The sequence below is a fragment of the Histoplasma capsulatum genome, genomic scaffold (genome assembly GCF_000149585.1).
Source record: "Histoplasma capsulatum NAm1 scaffold_1 genomic scaffold, whole genome shotgun sequence".
Taxonomy (NCBI): domain Eukaryota; kingdom Fungi; phylum Ascomycota; class Eurotiomycetes; order Onygenales; family Ajellomycetaceae; genus Histoplasma; species Histoplasma mississippiense.
In genome coordinates, this window is record NW_001813982.1 from 4,024,210 (window position 1) to 4,042,310 (window position 18,101).

The following is an 18,101-nucleotide window of genomic DNA, read 5'->3' on the forward strand; positions in this document are numbered from 1 at the left end:
GTCAATTTTAATTTAAATTTATTTTTTTTTTAAATACTAGAAAACGGAATATCCGTACCCAAAGTGGGATGATTGCCCACGAGTCGTAATTTTAGTGTTTGACCCAGAGCGCATGGCATATTCTTCAAAAGTTGGGTTTTTGGAGGGTGGTAAGAATCCCTCCGGTTCTTGGAAGAGGTTTCCGAATTCGCTGTCTGCTCCATTATCCGAAGTTGAATCCATATGCAGCTGCAAAGACAATAGTGTCGCAGTTAATCAGTTCAGAAGCTGCAAAAAAGGCATATTTTTTTTGTCAATTATATATATCGTGTTGCAACAAAGTTTATTTTCAAACCCCTGCGCGACAAAATTTGATAACAGGCGATAAGCACACTGACTAAGCGAATCACATACCTAACTAACAACCAATGGAACGAATCAAATTACAGGACTCCGGACCCCGCCTGAGAAGGTTGACCAGCTCCAGTTTGAGGTTAAATTAAGGAATGTACATGTACATGTACAGTACAATGGAAGAAGGAGGAAAAGGAATAACAGGGTTATATATATCCATATATCGTACATATATGTGTGTATAGAAAAAAGCCACTACCAACATGAAAAGCCCCCTATGATCCCGCTGAAATGCACCAGCCAGCATTTGATGTCCTTGTCCAAGAACGCCAGGCCTAGTAGCCCAAGATATATGTATTGTACAGCACATGTATACAGTTGTAAGTACCTTGGCTATAGTGAAATGCCCTCCAGGTCCCGCGCGATAATCGCCATCTGCGCCCTCTTCGCGGCCTCTGCGACGAGATTAAAATCCTGCAGGAATGTCGCCGTGGTGTTCTGCCCGCGACCGGCAGGATGAGAAGAGTATTGCGACGCCGGGTGGGGGGCTCTGGGCACCTCTTGTTGCTGAGAGGTTGTATTTGTCGGGGCTGTATGGGTGGTGCAGTGGAAGCTGGGCGAAGAGGAGTGACGTTCCCCATAAGGTTGCTGCTGGGAAGCCATTTGGAAGGACTGGTGGGGGCCGAGGGAGAATGTTTCTCTTGAAGATAATCGATTTGCGTCCGGGTGGGTAGATTCAATAGATGCTCGCGGTTCTATGTTGCAGCAGATGCGCAGAGGTCAGGAAGAAGATGGCTGGTCAATGGGTTTAAATTATCCAGCATTTGGTGTCAGCAGCGGCGTGTAGGCACGAGGCACGAGGCACGAGGCACGAGGGTAAGGTGAATCCTGCTGCGCGGGGGAGGTCGATTTGGGGTTTCCCTGGTCGTTATCTCAGCTTCATCAACTCTAGGCTACATAGTCTACGACCGATGGAAAGGTGTAGGGTGTAGCAATCCGGTGAGGGCGTAGAGTTGAGAGCAGGGAGAACGAAGCACGGGAAGAAGGAGAAGTTTCGAAGAGCGGTCGAGGGTGGCCGACAGAGTAGTGTGGGGGATGGATGGGGTAGCGGAGCGTTACCCGGTTCGGCCGAAAACGCCAAGCGTCACGTGGTGACACTGTAATTTGCGATGTTTCTCATTGGCCGGATCAACCATAAACTCCGGAATTATTACCATACCATACAGCCTCGGCCCGCAATTTTGCTGCGATATGTCGTCATCTATGCAGGACTGTGGCTAGCGTAACATGTGGCTATTTTATTACCCAGGCGCTCAAGGGTCTTGCGGCGGCTTTGTATTTATTCCCGGGACATGGGGAAACAGGTAGAACATATCTTAGAAGTGCTTCTGACAGATAGGATTCTAAACAAGCCAGCTTTGAGCATGGTGGAATATCAGTTTGCTCAGAAAGAGCCGTCCAGAAGTTAAGTTCAGAGCCTTTATTCAGTACTTGGGATCGGTTTTGGGTGATGAACGCAGCGTCTTCTTTGAGAACGGGGTGTCCTCGGGATTTGAGGTAGGTACAAATTCTCATGGTTAGTTAACAAAAACAAGAGAAAATACCAAGAAAACGAACAGAAAACAAGACAGGAGAAAATTCGAGCCGAGGCGAAACTGAGCAAATGGTCGATGGATGATCCGTATGGAGATGTAAGGTAAGGTCAGAGGAATGCCTTGTATATCATTTTCTGCTATTCAAAATTTCGTCCAGGGCTCGTTCAATGGTCTCGCTTGTGCTGTCGCGGCGATCGAATATGTCAGCCATCTTGACGTCACCATCTATATCACGCTCGTGTTTGGAATAATGGCCGTTTCCATGCTCAACAAAATGAAGAAATCCACCCTTGCCTCGGGCGTGGGATTGGAACTGGTCTTGGGTGTCTGCGGTGTTTTGTCGCTGGAGGGACAACCGGGTCGTTGGAGAATGAAAACCATATCCCAAAACTTCCGTTGCGGTCGCTAGCCTCGAATGGTATATACACGGTTAGGAAATCCTTATGCAATGACCGTACGGGGTATGGCAGTCGGCTGGGTTGCCTCAACTTGGCTTTTGAAGGGAAAATGTGGCATGAATGCCTTGCTGTATTGACTGAGTATATTTTCAGCTACAGGCTGGGTTTGACGGATGGCACTGGATGTCAAAAGCACCAATGCGAGTTTCGTGAGGAGGCCTTAGAATCGAACATTTCTTATTTCTATCCAGTAAGTTTATAATAGGAGCAAGCTTTCCAATGATCTGAACCTTATCACGTTGTAGTTTTATATCGTATTCGCTGAGAGAGGCGATTCTGGCTCTTGGGAGTGAGGGAAATTTCCCAAAGGGTCTGATTCCTGGGTTTGGCCGTGAGCATTTTTCACCTTGCCGCTTGGGTATATGCTCTTTTAACCAAAGGATCCTGCATTTTGGATACCGGGTCTTTCCTTGCCCTTTTTGATTGGGGGCTTTTCTCTAATCCGGATGTTTCCCGAAGCAACACAGAACCTTCATCATACTTCTCATCCTCCCGACTAAGAAAAACAATGCATGCAGCTATCCGGGCTTAGAACAACTCAGGTCCCTTCAAAGCTCAACGGTTCTGCTGGCATCTGCGTGGGTTTCATCCCTTTGCAACACGGAGCACTGTAATTCATTGCTTTCAGCCATTCCCACTTGTGAGGAGCTTACCGGTGGCTGATGAAGCTGAAAAGCGAAAAATTAAGTCCAGCAAACGAACATGTCGGGTATTTTGAAAATCGGTTCTACCAAATTGTGGAATTGGAATTTCCCTCCCCTTCAACACTGCAAAATGCGGCTCTATATCAGTATTCTATTTTGCTGACAGCACCAAACCATGCAGTTGAACTATGTGTTGAAACCAGGCTATGCAGATCGCAAAACTACTTGATAATTATCTCAGGACCTTGGCTTCTGGCTCAGAGTGATTAGATGGCAATAAAGAAGTCCGGCATATGATATACCCACAAGAGGAACGATAACTCATCATTATACAAATTTCTTAGGTGTATATAAAACGTGGGCAAAATATTTTCCATGGAACTCCAATCTACGCAGGAATAGAATATCCCAATTTCCTCCAAGGCTAGTTTAAAATCCTTTTTATCAACTTCCGCCCCGGTGGACTTTTATTGGCACAGGAGGTAGAAAATTGCCGGTATCTCCAGGGCTTTGTTAAAGGAGGTTTGTTGGCATCCTTATTGCTCGCTAGAATTCCATGTGACCGCACCTAAATATTTAAGCAGTGCTGCGTCCGCTAGATGCTTTCAATAAACCAACCTTCCACCTCCATCATTTCTTGCTTTTATTTTAATTTAGCATTGCTGTGGCTGGGCCATGAAACTGTAGATCCTGGCCTGGGAGGGAGGCTGAGATTGGAATCGCACGCTATCTGTGTGTGGGTTATCCTTCTATGTAGTTCACTTCTCGATAATAGTGAGCCGATCCTGGATCCCTTCGTGAGTATGTTATACTTTCAACTTCCTAAGATAGAATATGATTCTTAGCGAAATTCTCCGTAAGCAATCAACATGCGTCAACTGGAGTTTCCAACATTGCTTCTTCGTTTGCAATTGTTGTAGTAATACAAAGAATTCGCCGCTCTGCATTTAAGCCATGGAGAGGGTATCATTGTCATTTTATACGGGACAGTTCCATATTTTGGACTTCTGCCATATAATTGTCAGAGTTTCTCCATTCCGCCACTTTCCCTTCAACTTCCTCGTCATCCTCAACCACGGATTCCACGCTGTCGTCCTCGTATAAAGAGTTGCAAGAAGCAAACACTGGTTGAGGGACATTTATTCACTCCGCCAGCTTTGGTGTTTTGTGTCTTCTGGAAAGAAGCGGCCGTGTAAAGGGAGAATGGATAGTAGAGAAGACAAGGTTGTGGTAGGAATGAATATAAATATCTGCACTTGTCTCCTGTAGAGCACTGGATTCACCATTGCCCATTGCCCATGGTGTATCATCACCTCTATTCTCATCCTCACATCTCCTCCAGTTTTTAGAATCAAGCTTCATCCAGGATTTTTCCGATATCTTAAGAACGGACCCTTTCCAGAACATATACAAACTGTGCTCAAATTTGAAGGTTGTGGGGCGAACTTCATCGATAGCAAACTGCCATATTCTCCTCGAACAAAAAACCGGCGAATATCAAGTTTCGTAGCGATGTCCCCGGCCGAGCAATTCACGGCTTCACTTGGGCCCTTTATCTTGGAGGCTGATGGCCAGAACTGGATGCGCATCCTCCACGTAAGCGATATCTTCCCCGTTATCATTAGCCGCGTTGGTAGAACGGCCGAAGGTCCTGGCCTGGAACAGTGCAGAAACCCCATCCATCCGAGCACAGACAACATATCTGATGCGGCTGTTTATCTTTTGACGTTTGCAGGCTATAACTTGGAGCAAACGGAAGATGAATGCGTGAGATTGTATGGAGACGGAGATGAAGAGAAGGAAAACAGCATCCGTAATGGCTGGTCCATACAAATGAATTGCTCTGCGCATGTCCCATGTTATCGGCGGGCTGCGGGGAGTTGATAAGTCCGATTCGTATGGTCCTCGGATACGCGACGTTATCAAAATCATAAGGGAGGAGGGCAGGGTTGAAGCAGAAGCCTCTAGGATTCAGGAGCTAGTTATCGACGTGCTCGAAGAAGCGACTGACTCAGAGGAAGAGAGCTAGATTACCACTTGCTCCATTGACGGACTTGCTGAGAGAAAGAGGGAATGCGGAACGCTGCTAGATGTCGGGTTGATTATTTATTTAAAGGATCTTTTTTTAAAGTCCAACTTAGTGTATATCAGTCTATCCTTAAATATATCAAGTATACCTGACCAACGTCATGGATTTTTCCCGCAGACCTCATCTTGATTTCCAAGATGTCATTTTCGATATCAGCGCGATCGATACTCTCATGCCTCCATTTAATGAAACCAATTTATATACGGATACAACCATCCCGGAAGACCGGACTCCCAACGATATCTCATAGTGGTTGGGCCGCACCGTATATAAAATCTCCGATCGGACTAAATTCCCTCTAGTATGAGAGCAACTTGCACTAGTACAGAAGAATGGCATTACGAACAAGTCAAGTCTGAGAGAAGGAGTCAAATAATATGGTTCCATTTCACAGATCCTTCAACAAATTGGTCCATTTTCACGCAAGGCGTAAAACTCATTCGCTTGCGGTTCTTGGAGATAGACAGAAGATGTAGAGATTCCACACCGATGTAGAGTACATCATCAATATAGTCGCTGTCAAGATAATGACGGCAAAGCATCATCATTATCATATCTCAGCCAGCTGAGACTCAGCGGAAACATCATGCGAACACCTTACTTTTATATGATATGGTATGGCTAATCTGATGACATTAGGACCGTCGGAAGGGAATGTGGGTATGCAAAACAAACTCGTTTCGACTGCTGGATAATATCCATCGACAGTTCAGAGACCTCTTTCTTTTCAAACCCCTGATTACAAAGATCAGTAGCTTTGGTTGTTAATTCTCTCGATTGTTGTCTGATGTTTCGTGTATTCAATGCAGTTCGATTCATTGAGCTTTACGGAGTAGAGCCACCTGTGTAACTATATCACATGACTTGCCGAAGTTGAGTCATCAGCGAACCCCCGCCGATTTAGCGCACTTTGCCGGGAATAGATAACATTCCCGAGGTCAATTCCTGTTCCAATTTCAATTCCAGGTATACTAGATATACTTCAACCACCGTGGATCTTTGACAATGACAATGGCTCCAGTAACCCTTCACCTCCGTACGGAGGACAAGATTCTTGAACATCGGTAGGTACTCTCGACTTCCTGTCAATGTGATCAGGAAACAATCGCCCCCCCAAAAAAAAGGTTTCCTCGGTACTACCCTAATCATACTCATAGATCTGCCCTCACACCCCAAACCACCCGCCTCCTTGTAGACGCAGGCTACATTGTCAATATTGAGCGCTCTCCCACTTCTGCTCTGCGGAAGCGGATCTTCCCAGATGCAGAGTTTGAAAAGGCTGGTGCTACATTAGTGCCGGAAGGTTCCTGGGTCGATGCACCTCTTGACCATATTATCCTGGGTCTCAAGGAGCTGGATGAGACGAAAGATTTCCCTCTTAGACATGCTCACGTCACGTTTGCCCATTGCTACAAGGGTCAAGGAGGGTGGGAGAAGGCATTGGGAAGATGGAGCCGTGGAAATGGAGTGCTGTATGATTTAGAGTTTTTACAGGTAAGAAAGATAGTTATACACATTGCCGGCAATTTGCTAGAGAGTGAAGTTGGAGCCCATCAGGGGTTATTCAACAAAGCGGGGTTATGACACGTGAGCTAATTCTTTTCTGGAAATATTCGAATTGAACGCAGGATGATATTGGGAGACGAATTGCTGCATTTGGTGAGTAGATTGCAGCTACCAAGAATTTAAACGAGCAAGGCTAATATTGATAGGATACCATGCTGGCTTTGCTGGTGCTGCTCTTGCTCTGAAGACTTGGGCTTGGCAGCTTCAGCATCCCGATACACCGCTTCCAAGTGTAGATCATTTTACCGATGGCCGGGGATACTATCTGAACGAGAAAGAAATGGTCGATCAGATTAGGGAGGATGTTATTCGTGGAGAGAAGATAGCCGGCCACAAACCTCGGGTTCTTGTTATCGGAGCTTTGGGCCGCTGCGGAAGGTTTGTTTCCTCTTTAAACATGGCAAATTCGCAATGCCATGTGACTAACCGGCGTGAGAATAGGGGTGCGGTTGATGCTTGTGTTAAAGCAGGATGCGAAGATGTCCTCCGCTGGGATATGGCGGAAACTGCCAAGGGAGGGCCATTCCAGGAAATTGTGGAGTCCGATATGTCAGTTCCTCGTTCTGCAGAGCGTTCCCATCTGAATACTAATAATATTTAGCTTTGTGAACTGTATCTATTTGAATGAGAAGATCCCCCCTTTTGTTGATATGGAGAGCCTAAAGAGCCCCAACAGAAAGCTCTCTGTTGTTTGCGACGTGGTGCGTTTTTTCGACTTGTCCGCTGGCTACATAACTTGCTCCTGACTGTTACATTGAATAGAGCTGTGATACAACAAACCCCAATAACCCTATCGTAAGTATATCCCTTTTTGTTCCCGCTCTAGGGATTCGCAAAGCTAACAGATGGTCCCTGCTAGCCAATCTATAATATAAATACTGTAAGGCCCGCTAGCCAATACCCAGTCCCCTGAATCGAGAACACGAGAAAAAGAAAAAGAAAGAACAAAGAACAAAAATGCAGACATGAATCTAATGCAAACAGACCTTCGACAAACCAACCGTCCCACTCCCTCTCTCCAACCCACCCCTCAGTGTAATCTGTATGTTCCCTCCTCCCTCCCCCAAATAACCATTCTACTATATGTCCTTCCCCACTAACCGCTCATCAACACCTACCCGTTCTCTTAAACCAGCAATCGACCACCTCCCCAGTCTTCTCCCCGCAGAGTCCTCGGATGCCTTCTCCACTGACCTCCTCCCTTGTATGATGGAGATCAAGAACCGCGCATCTCACCCTGTCTGGCAGAGGGCGGAGAAACTCTTCAGAGAGAAAGTCAAGACTTTACCTGAGGCGTTACAGAAGGCTGAGTAGAAAATGCGCGCGCGCGAGAGAGAGAGCTGCATGTATCAATTTGATTGGTGGGCTTTGGAACTTTACAGTTCTTTCCTGCGAAACATACACACACACATCTATATACACAAAAAAAAAAAAAAAAAAAAAAAAAAAAAAAGCAGGGGCGGAAATTAAACGATCATGTAGAACGATGCAGACAAGGAGGCGAGGAACGAGAAAAATGAGATTTAGAGGTTCTTGTTATTTTTCATTTCATTTTTTTTTTTTTTTCCGGGATTTTTCCTCTATTTCGGTGGTGGCTGATATCTCTGTCTTCCATCTGTCATTCATTGGAAGGTCAATCAAAATTGGAAATACCCCCTTTCTTGGTTTAGAAACGGAAGCGACGTTGAATGAAAAGTTATCCTACCAATAATGTGGAATCTGGTTGATTTCCATCTTCGCTGAAGCCATGCAAAATATGGCAGGGTAGTACTTGGTATTATGACATCTTACGTTTGGGTGCGATGAGAAAGATTCCAAAAAAGTATCAGGAAGGTAAAAATGCTGGGCATAATATGAACCACGATACGAATGACAATACAAAAAAAAAAGATGTAAGAATGGACGGTAATGGATTACGCTCGCAACTACCTATGGATATCAATAATAATATAACCAACATCAATACAACATATCACACGCTTTTTGGGCTTTTGTCCCACAGAATTCTGCGAAAGTTGGCAGAGTGTACCACAAATACCGCTCAAAAACTAAAAGAGAATCATGCGTGAGGTATGTGATGTGTTATAAAATAAACGTAACTTTGAATTATTACCGTGATCGTTATATAGGCAGGGATGTGTTGGACAAGCGTAGGTTATGCGTGCATGTATATATGAATCGTTATATACAGCGCAATTTGAAACATTACTTATATGTGATATGGTTCTGGCCGATAGGATGTTTGCTTTTATTTTTCTGTTCTAGCATTGGCATTGGCGTTTGCATTACTGTTATGCAAATGTGAAGGAGGAGAAAAGAGCAGGGATATAATAATGTTTAGATGGTTTAAGTGCAGGGTAGTGATAAAAAGGAAAAGAAGATGACATCACGTCTAATTTAATCTAACGTAATTTCCTGTTGACATCGGGGGAAAATAACAATTAGTTTCAATTTGTTCCACGACAGGGAAAAATGTCGGAAAGCGTGAGGTAAAAGGTCGACGTCATACCTGGAAACTGCCCGGTCTTCCCATTAACCCTCCCCGTCCACCACTCATTTTCATTATTACTCCGCTCTATCACCTCAATCACCTCACCAGCAGAGAAGCTCAGGTCCCCATGCGCCTGCGCCTCATAGTCATACAACGCCGTCACAGTCTCCACAGCCGGAGATCCCCCGAACCGAGCTGGTTTGGGTGGAGGTGGTGGTTTCTTTGCCTTTGCCGCTGCAGCCAGCGAACTGCTCCCGCCGATAAGTGTAGACGCGGTGTGAGCGGAGTAGGGTGGCGGTGGGTTGTTCTCCGAGGTCTCCGTCGTGCGGCGTGATGGGATAGTTTTTTGTTCCGCAGCGAGTTTATCCTTGCCGCTGATGCTGCCTGGAAGAAGCTTGGAGCCCGGGCGACGACCGCCGGTAGTCTTGAAGTGGACGATTGAGAGCTCCTCTGCACGCTCCTTAACGTCACCTCGTTTTAGTTCAAAGGCCTCTTCGACATCTGAGGTCAGGTCGAAGTAACCGATATTGATCCCTTGCATTTGATCGTGGAGGGTGTAGAAGACGTTGAGTTGCATGTAGTAGAATGATTGGAAGAGGGGCTTGATTAGTTCTGCTTCGAGATAGAAAAGCTGAGGGAGCTCCTTTTTCAAAAGATCGTTGTAATAGTTGAAATCCGCAGTCGCTTGCTCGACGTCATTCTCAGCCTTATACAAGGCCTTTTCATCCTTCAGTGACTTATCCTTCTTATCTTGTAGTTTTTTTAGTGTGGCGCGGTGCCGATCGTAATCCAGCTGTTTATGCTGCCTTTTTACGGCTACTTTGCGAATGATCTTGATTATCTCCAGAAGCTCCTCGGCCGGGTGAACCACCCGGGAATTTATCAATTCCAATTCCGGTTCTAGGGTTGTCTGCAGTTGGCGCACGATAGACGCATATTCGTCGCAGGCTTTTATTCCTTCCAAGTTCCCTTGAGGAATCTCAGATTCAGGATCTGAGGCCCGACCGGAGATAGGCTTATAGAGCTCTTTGATAGCTTCTGAGAATTGGATCTGATGACTAAGCATGCCTGAAGGGATAACATGAGTTAGCCATCGCGCAACTCCACGGGAATATATAGCTAGGATATCTGGGTTGAGGAAGAGAGGGAAGGGGGTTCAAGAAGGGCATATTTTCTCTATGACACTTGGAATACCATTAATGGCGTCGAAGTACTTCTTAGATTCATCGTGCAGCTTCTTCGTCTCCTTCTCTAACTCCTGAAACCTCCGTTCGGCATCGATGTAGACGGCATCTTTGGTGTTCTCCCCAACATTGAAGCGGGCTTTGAAGGTCTGTGGCGCCCGCACAACGGATTTTTGGAACCCCTTGAGACTCATTGTCTAGGAGGTTCCCACCTCAAGCGGAAACCGGCGGATTTTGCGAAAACACCAGGATATATCTCACGGAAGTAAGGGGTAAGCTGGTGACAAGTTGAAAGTAAAAACAAGAGTGTCCCGAGAGGGGCGAGAAGGGGGTAATAGAAAACGAATCTGAGAAGATACGGTGGAATAAAACAGTTGTGTATCTGGAGCAGGAAGCCTTCCTTCTCCTTCGCACCTCTTTCTATGCAGAGCCGCTGCTGCAGCAGGAGACAGACGACGTACAGTGGGTGTATAAACTGAGGTTGTTGTCGTTGAAGTTGAAGCTGAACGGGGAGGTTTTCTTCCTGCCACCGCAACCTGGAAGATTCTCGCCTCGGTGTGGCTTATGTAACTGCCAGTTTGACGGCTGACTCCAAATACGGTTAAAACAGGTGGCCAAGCCTTGGCCAAGCCTTCGCACTAGTCTGCTCATAGTTAGCGAATTCCTTCAGCCACACAAATGACAACAGCCAAGGCATTCCGCATGATATATAGGGCAATGATTGGCCAGATCAGATCTGGCTTGGCTGCCATGACGATTAGCGTGAGGCTGAGGGGCTCGAAGTCTAATCACGTGCGGCAGTACGGACCGGCAAAACACGTTTTGGGAACTCAGATCCATGGATATCTTGATCATCATGAGGCAACAGAATTACGGACAAGAGAATATGAGGAGTTCTTGTTTTTTCTCTGCCAGCTTGGGGCAATCATGGTGATTCCAGGTACGGGTGGACCCTCCCTTGGTATTTTTTAACAGCCTGAACAATTTATCCATGAGGTTTCCGAATGTTATAGATGGAAATCTCAATGGAAATCTGATTAACGTAGCCCTTGTGCTAGAAGTGACCAGGCTTCACATTTATGCAAAATGCAAGAATACAGTCAGTGAATCTTTAGGCCGCAAGCCGCTTTGGCCCGCGCCGAATTGCGCAGGGACTTGTGCGTGCACAGATATACCATACATATTCCTAGCGTGAGCAGGGGGGGCTTAGGTAGGAGCTGTCTATGGCGAGTATTCCAAATGCTCATCTTTTCAGGGATAGGATGAGGTGTTGTCGAATGGGGTCTCGCCAAAAATCCAGGGTAAGCATCAGCTTCTGCACAATTGCAGATGGACTGTCGCTGCGATTAACCCATTCTATCTGTGTGCACATTGTCTCGAGTGGGGGACAACACTCCGTGTGCCTCTCATCCGCTCAGAGACCGGAGCTATTTTCTCCCAATGCTACAAAAATTGATTACAATGCATTGCTTTGAATATTCCCCTCTTGTGTGTTTAGCGACAGTGCACGAAGGGAGAAAGTCCTCATAATACTAAACGGCCGTGCTCCTCGGAAAAAAAAAAATCGTCCCCATCAGACCTTTCAGAACAATTACATAGAGACAGTGCCAAGGATTCTAAAGCGCCAGATCTGAATTTACGCTGTACCCTCTTGCCGGACGCTTCACGTTCTCTGCTTCATTCCCTCTGGCCCTCTCCATTATTTGTCGATAAGCTCATGGACAATGTCCGCAGTGTAATCAACAAATTATAGGTATTGACATATTTATTCACTGAAGTACACGAGAGAAGCTCCAGAGCATCATTTTTGCAGTGCCGGACTCTCTCATGGCAATTCTTACTATCTCTCTCACACTCACTTAAGGGAGGGCGGTCTGCGTTATGTTCCTTTGCAGATAACATTGAGCAGCGCGTGCTTTTAACGAAGCCTGAACTCCGCTATTCGGAGAAAATTTATCTGTTGAAGTATCCTAGGTACGAAACCCGGTACAGTGCAGGCGCAGAATTGGCTTGCTATATTTATTTTGTCCTGGTGTGTTTCCTGAAAGCAGAAAGGACAATATTAAATCTTGCTGAATACTCGAATTTTCTTTTAACTTATGGCCACTCTTGTCGCTCATGTTTTGGCTCAATTCTTCAACAATCCCGATTGTGATCGGTGATATTTGGTGCACATCCAGGATGACAGCCCCCGGAAACAATTGACACCGATCAAGGTGATATTCTCTCCCTGTTCAACTTCACTTTGCAGGCGTCTTATTCAAAATTTGGAACCTCTCAAGGGATGATATCTGCCAGTGAATCGCCCCTCGATTTGAACCTTTTTAGTTTGGTTGTGCTGGGCTTTACCATCACGACTTTTGGCTGCTGACATCAACCATCGGACACATTTCGGCGTCTTGCGCCAGGCAACTAGGCTAATTGGAGTTTTTAAGCCAACCTCGAACCTTCAAAGCGGGCTTTTGCACTCCAATGTTGGGCTACAATGGGACAGTGAAACAGGGGTTCAAGAAGGGCTCAGATTTTAGCCGAGGGATTCAAAAGTTTCGGCTATGACGGGGTTGAAAAAGGTTGTGGATGAGCTTTGGTAGAGTTTTTGTCAAGGATAGTGTAAAATGCACTCATGGCGATGGTGGGTAGGAGTTAGAAAAATATAGAAAAACGCACCACCACCACTACCACCACCACCCTTTAAGTGATCGAGAGCTGAGTAGGGATTTGACCATAGTTTGGAGCATGTTGTCGTTGAACCCCCGCCCTAGTCAAAGCTGAGTATGGCCTCAAACATTAGAGCGGCGTCAGGGTTCGATGTTGAAACCCATGTAACGTATTTTAGTAATCGACAATGCTTTTGAATTTCCTGTTCCTAAAACAGGACTCTGGTAACTGTCTGTTGTCATTATTGGCCGCTGTCACTAGCTCCGCAAGCTTCCACTCCAGGTCAAGATTACCCCGACAGACAGTAACAAGGATGTTGTATGCGGTTGCCCGAACTTATTAATAGGAACTTGGAAAACTACTTTACATAAAAGAAGGGGCGGGTAGCACATGTCAGATGCAATATTCTTGACCCAGCACTTAGTTGTATACCTCCTACATACCACCAGGAAGAACAGCAAAGGAAGTAGAACAGACAACACGATGGCGCTCCCTTCTCAAGAAAGAACAACTATTGGGAGCTTTCTGACCGATGAAGAAATCATCGAGCCTACCTCCGACCGGTATGCCTCAGCAACGGATTTCTGGACCGCATACAAGAATCCTAAACCGCAACTGGTTCTACGGCCAAAGTCGCTCCCTGCTCTCCAGAAAACTGTTCAGTACCTCTGTGCCTCAGACCTAGATTTCTCGGTCCGATCCGGTGGTAATAATACATCCGGTGCGAAGCATGTTCAGCTGAGTATGAGTGCTTTCGACAGCTTTGAATTCGATCAGGATAGCGAGACGGTAACTATCGGTGCTGGCCAGACGTGGGGAGAGGTTGATAGGAAGGTGGAGGAGGCGGCTCCGGGTTATACAGGTTTGTCCCGATGACGTGCTTATTCTCGAGTTTTACGGCCGTTAGTTTATTAATTTTTACCTTCTCTTTTCTTTTTTTGTTATGTAGTTTTGAGCACTAGGGTGCCCTTCGTTGGGGTTGCAGGTTCACTTCTCCTTGGAGGGATGTCGTGGTTTTCCGGAGAGCATGGCCTTTGCTCAGACCCTCATAACCTTCTTGACGCCCATGTCGTGCTGCCTGATGGTAGAATGCTCTGGGCCTCGACGGAGCCAGATCTTCTCTGGGCACTTCGTGGTGGAGGTGGGAACTTTGGAGGTACGTTGGCCGTAACTTTCATCCCCTAGTAGTCCCAACTGATTTCAGCGTTTGACTGGATTCTGGGGATCAGTTGTTTCTGCTTTCAAAGTCAAGGTGCACCGTTGCCCACAAAAGATTCATGCGGGAACGATTGCGTTCCCCAAGACTGCAATGAAAGCTGTGTCTCAAGGACTGTCCGATTTCATGAAACGATGCACCGATCCAAAACTTGGGGCACACGTCATTGTTATGAACTTCGATCCGCCTACGGACACGGACGATGTCCCGCAGCCCGGTATTGCAATCATAATATTTGATTCCCATGGAGAGGAGCATGGGAGAAGCGAATTGGGTTTCAAATGGGCCTTCGACATTGAAGGCGCAGTGGATATGACTAAGGTGATGAATATCCGCGAGGTGAATGAGGAGGGAGGTACGTATAGATACAAAACTTAAGTCGGTGGTATTGTATTGTTCCTGACGCACTCGTTTCTTCTCAGCCTCGCTTCGATCGCTAGCGGGTAACACCATCATGTTGTCTTCACCACTTGTCGACACTAGTTCAATTGATCCCGACTTTGTTGTAAGAATAGCAGAATTCTACCAGCAGGCAGTGGAGGCGAACAAGGCTTTGGGGTCTGGTACCTTGGTTGTTCTGGAAGTCTTGGGCAAAGTGAGTGGCATTCCAAACATTACCGCTCAGGCCCGTTATTGACTCCTTTCCGCAGGGTGCTTTAACATCTTCTGGAGGGTCCAACATGACAGCTTGGCCTCATACAAAGCCACAACATGTTCTTCAATTGGTTGTCGGACATCCTCCGGGAGCAGACTGTTCCCAGGAGCTAGCTTTGGGCCTGCTAGAAAAATCCCCCACGCAGATATGCCCTTCACATAAGCCCGGCGAATATTGGCCGGCTTTTATTAATGAGTCTCAAAATTTGAACCAGGTGAGCAGGGCAATCGCATTTTTTTCTAGCTCCTCTACGTCTTCCTCTTTCACGGTATCGAGGTAAACTAGGAGTCGGTCCCACGAGGCAAAGCTGATGTGGTCTATGCCATAGATCTTCGGGCCCAACTATGAACGACTCCGGCATATCAAAACAAAATATGATCCCAGAGGTAGGTTGAATAAGGGGCTTTTTATCCCTCCGTTTTGACCAGATGGCAAGGCGATGCCAATGGGATGGTTTGCGTAGCCGTATTGGTGAATAGAAGAGGGCAAGGTGCAATTACTTGCATTGGAAGCGTAGTAATTTGGGACCAGCTATCATTATCCTATATCAATAAGAAGTCCTTTCGAGCTGAACGTATTACCTCTATACTGCCCAATACATCATCAACTGCTCGGAGATGGATCCATGGATATCAATGCCGATCACGTGCTTCAATTACCCGTATTTTCGGCAAATTGGCTATTGGAATTAGTCAGCACCGCTCCCATTTATCAAATGAGGATTTTTCTCCAGCTTCGCCCCAAACTGGCCAACTCAACAACCACGCTGCATCTCTCCCCTCCATCACGATGTCGAATCTGGCACCCTCCGCGTTCCGACAGGCACTTCGTGCGTACCCACGACGATGTGCCTCTATTCGGCCGGCGGCTCCCCGGACAGCTGCAGCGAGAAGGTGCTATACATCCGAATCAAAGCCAGCCAGGGCCCAATCCAGTGTGGACTTGGATGTGGACGTTGCCATCAAAACTGGACAAAGGCCATTCGCTGAACAAACCGGTATCCGGCCACATAATGTTACTGTACCGGGCACCGCGGTCGACAGTGATGCCATGATGGGTCCGTCGACTGGTATTCTGAAGCAAGCTACCGTCTTAGACCAAGGCAGCCGACCCATATATCTCGACATGCAAGCCACGACGCCTACAGACCCACGTGTGCTTGACGCAATGCTTCCGTTCCTCACAGGCCTTTACGGGAATCCGCATTCGAGAACGCATGCGTACGGATGGGAGACCGAAAAGGCTACGGAACAGGCCCGAGAGCATGTCGCCAAGCTGATTGGTGCGGATCCCAAGGAAATCATCTTCACTAGCGGCGCGACGGAAAGTAACAATATGAGCATCAAAGGCGTGGCGAAGTTTTTCGGCCGGTCGGGGAAAAAGAAGCATATCATCACCTCACAGACCGAGCACAAGTGCGTGCTGGATAGCTGTCGACATCTTCAAGATGAAGGGTTTGAAGTGACTTACCTCCCCGTGCAGAGCAACGGATTAATAGATTTGAAAGACCTTGAGGCCGAAATTCGTCCGGAAACGGCGTTGGTCAGTATCATGACAGTCAACAATGAGATTGGCGTTATTCAGCCCGTGAAAGAAATCGGCGCTCTATGCCGGTCCAAACGGGTGTTCTTCCACACCGATGCTGCCCAAGCGGTTGGCAAAATCCCCATTGACGTCAATGAATGGAACGTTGATCTCCTTTCGATTTCTGGACACAAGATCTACGGGCCGAAAGGCATCGGAGCTTGTTATGTCAGACGGCGGCCGAGAGTCCGTATCGACCCCATCATTACAGGTGGTGGCCAAGAGAGAGGACTTCGAAGCGGCACTCTGGCTCCTCACCTTGCCGTCGGCATTGGGGAGGCGTGCCGCATTGCAAAGGAAGAAATGGAGGTAAGAGAAAAACTCCTGCTCAGTTCTATTTGACTTTTTTATCGTTTTCCATTTCTATCCCTCCGCGCCTGGAATGATTATATTGCTTTAGAATATGCATGGCTTTCTGAGACTGGCTGGCTGTAGCTGCACGGTTTTTGCTGTGTTTACCAACCACCTTTGATTTACATAGCAGGGGTTATGACATTGGTTCGGTGATTTTACCATTTGATATGTGTTTTATTACGTCTAACGTGTTTGGTATACGATATGGACCGCGTTACTGATTCTATAAAAATCTAGTACGATGCGAAACGCATCAAAGCCCTATCCAAACGGCTTCTTGATGGCCTCCTCTCGATGGAACATACGTCCTTAAACGGCGACCCCGAAAAACACTATCCCGGCTGCGTCAACGTATCCTTCGCCTACGTCGAGGGTGAGTCCCTCCTGATGGCCCTCAAGGATATCGCACTGTCCTCTGGTAGTGCATGTACTTCTGCCTCGCTGGAACCCAGCTACGTGCTCCGAGCGCTTGGAAACAGCGACGAGAGCGCACATAGCAGTATACGGTTTGGCATTGGACGGTTCACGACAGAGAGCGAAATTGACTATGTGTTGAAGGCGGTGAGAGAGAGAGTGTCGTTCCTGCGGGAGCTTAGCCCGCTGTGGGAGCTAGTACAGGAGGGCGTTGACCTAAATACCATCGAATGGAGTCAACATTGAGCGCTGGTATTTTAACCGGCCCGGTCTCATTACATGATTTCCCATTAAAAATACCCTCCCCTCTTATTCGGCGAGACCTTGTTTTGGTTTTTTTTAATCTTTGATGATGATGTGTTTTACACCAACTGATTGTACGATCAGAATGATATCCAAACACCTAGCAGACCTCATATCAGCCATCTTTGGTAATCACTTTTGTTGATGCTTTTTTTTTTCGTCTTCTCTTCTACTATGCGAAGCATCTAGTTACATGTTACAATAGGTGTTTTCCCCCTTCTTTACATCTCATTTCACAGCCCGGTCATTGCTGTGAGCATATCTGTATGATTTCTTTCTCCTTTTCTGTGTATTATTATTATTACCCAATTTGTCATTGCCCTCCAAGTGTTTCAACAAAGCAGATGGGTTCGGATGGACCAATTGCGCCACTTTTAGCACACGGCAGCAGAATGATGTAATGACTATCACGTCATGCAGAACCTACAAAGACAAAACCTCAAACAGCAACTTATCTCGGCCCTTTTTTTTTTTTTTTTTTTTTTTTTTGGTCTGAACTATGAGGTATCTCCGCTCATGCTACCGTAGTATCCCCAGAGTGCACATGATGTCGATGC

General features: G+C 46.6%; 5 protein-coding genes across 5 annotated transcripts; 4 read left to right on the forward strand and 1 right to left on the reverse strand.

Annotated features, from left to right (window-relative positions):
• Positions 1 to 815: 815 nt before the first annotated feature.
• HCAG_01143 (predicted protein) lies at positions 816 to 3,296 on the forward strand (the record flags this gene model as incomplete). The annotated part of the gene is made up of 7 exons (XM_001544047.1): positions 816 to 1,063; positions 1,181 to 1,312; positions 1,773 to 1,890; positions 1,953 to 2,029; positions 2,480 to 2,576; positions 2,905 to 2,964; positions 3,234 to 3,296. 7 exons carry the CDS (start codon positions 816 to 818, stop codon positions 3,294 to 3,296), a joined length of 795 nt encoding a protein of 264 aa, XP_001544097.1.
• Positions 3,297 to 4,542: 1,246 nt separating this feature from the next.
• On the forward strand, positions 4,543 to 4,914 carry HCAG_01144 (predicted protein; the record flags this gene model as incomplete). The annotated part of the gene is made up of 1 exon (XM_001544048.1): positions 4,543 to 4,914. One exon carries the CDS (start codon positions 4,543 to 4,545, stop codon positions 4,912 to 4,914), a length of 372 nt encoding a protein of 123 aa, XP_001544098.1.
• A 1,216-nt stretch (positions 4,915 to 6,130) lies between these two features.
• On the forward strand, positions 6,131 to 7,999 carry HCAG_01145 (saccharopine dehydrogenase; the record flags this gene model as incomplete). The annotated part of the gene is made up of 9 exons (XM_001544049.1): positions 6,131 to 6,183; positions 6,277 to 6,613; positions 6,748 to 6,778; positions 6,832 to 7,063; positions 7,127 to 7,234; positions 7,287 to 7,386; positions 7,448 to 7,480; positions 7,670 to 7,727; positions 7,821 to 7,999. 9 exons carry the CDS (start codon positions 6,131 to 6,133, stop codon positions 7,997 to 7,999), a joined length of 1,131 nt encoding a protein of 376 aa, XP_001544099.1.
• Positions 8,000 to 9,082: 1,083 nt separating this feature from the next.
• Positions 9,083 to 10,554, reverse strand: HCAG_01146 (hypothetical protein; the record flags this gene model as incomplete). The annotated part of the gene is made up of 3 exons (XM_001544050.1): positions 9,083 to 9,087; positions 9,195 to 10,244; positions 10,371 to 10,554. The coding sequence occupies 3 exons, from the start codon at positions 10,552 to 10,554 to the stop codon at positions 9,083 to 9,085; spliced, it is 1,239 nt and encodes a 412-aa protein (XP_001544100.1).
• Positions 10,555 to 13,501: 2,947 nt separating this feature from the next.
• HCAG_01147 (cysteine desulfurase, mitochondrial precursor) lies at positions 13,502 to 17,487 on the forward strand (the record flags this gene model as incomplete). Its single annotated transcript, XM_001544051.1, has 8 exons — positions 13,502 to 13,880; positions 13,968 to 14,174; positions 14,248 to 14,589; positions 14,657 to 14,829; positions 14,885 to 15,103; positions 15,218 to 15,275; positions 15,623 to 16,782; positions 17,065 to 17,487. The coding sequence occupies 8 exons, from the start codon at positions 13,502 to 13,504 to the stop codon at positions 17,485 to 17,487; spliced, it is 2,961 nt and encodes a 986-aa protein (XP_001544101.1).
• Positions 17,488 to 18,101: the final 614 nt, after the last annotated feature.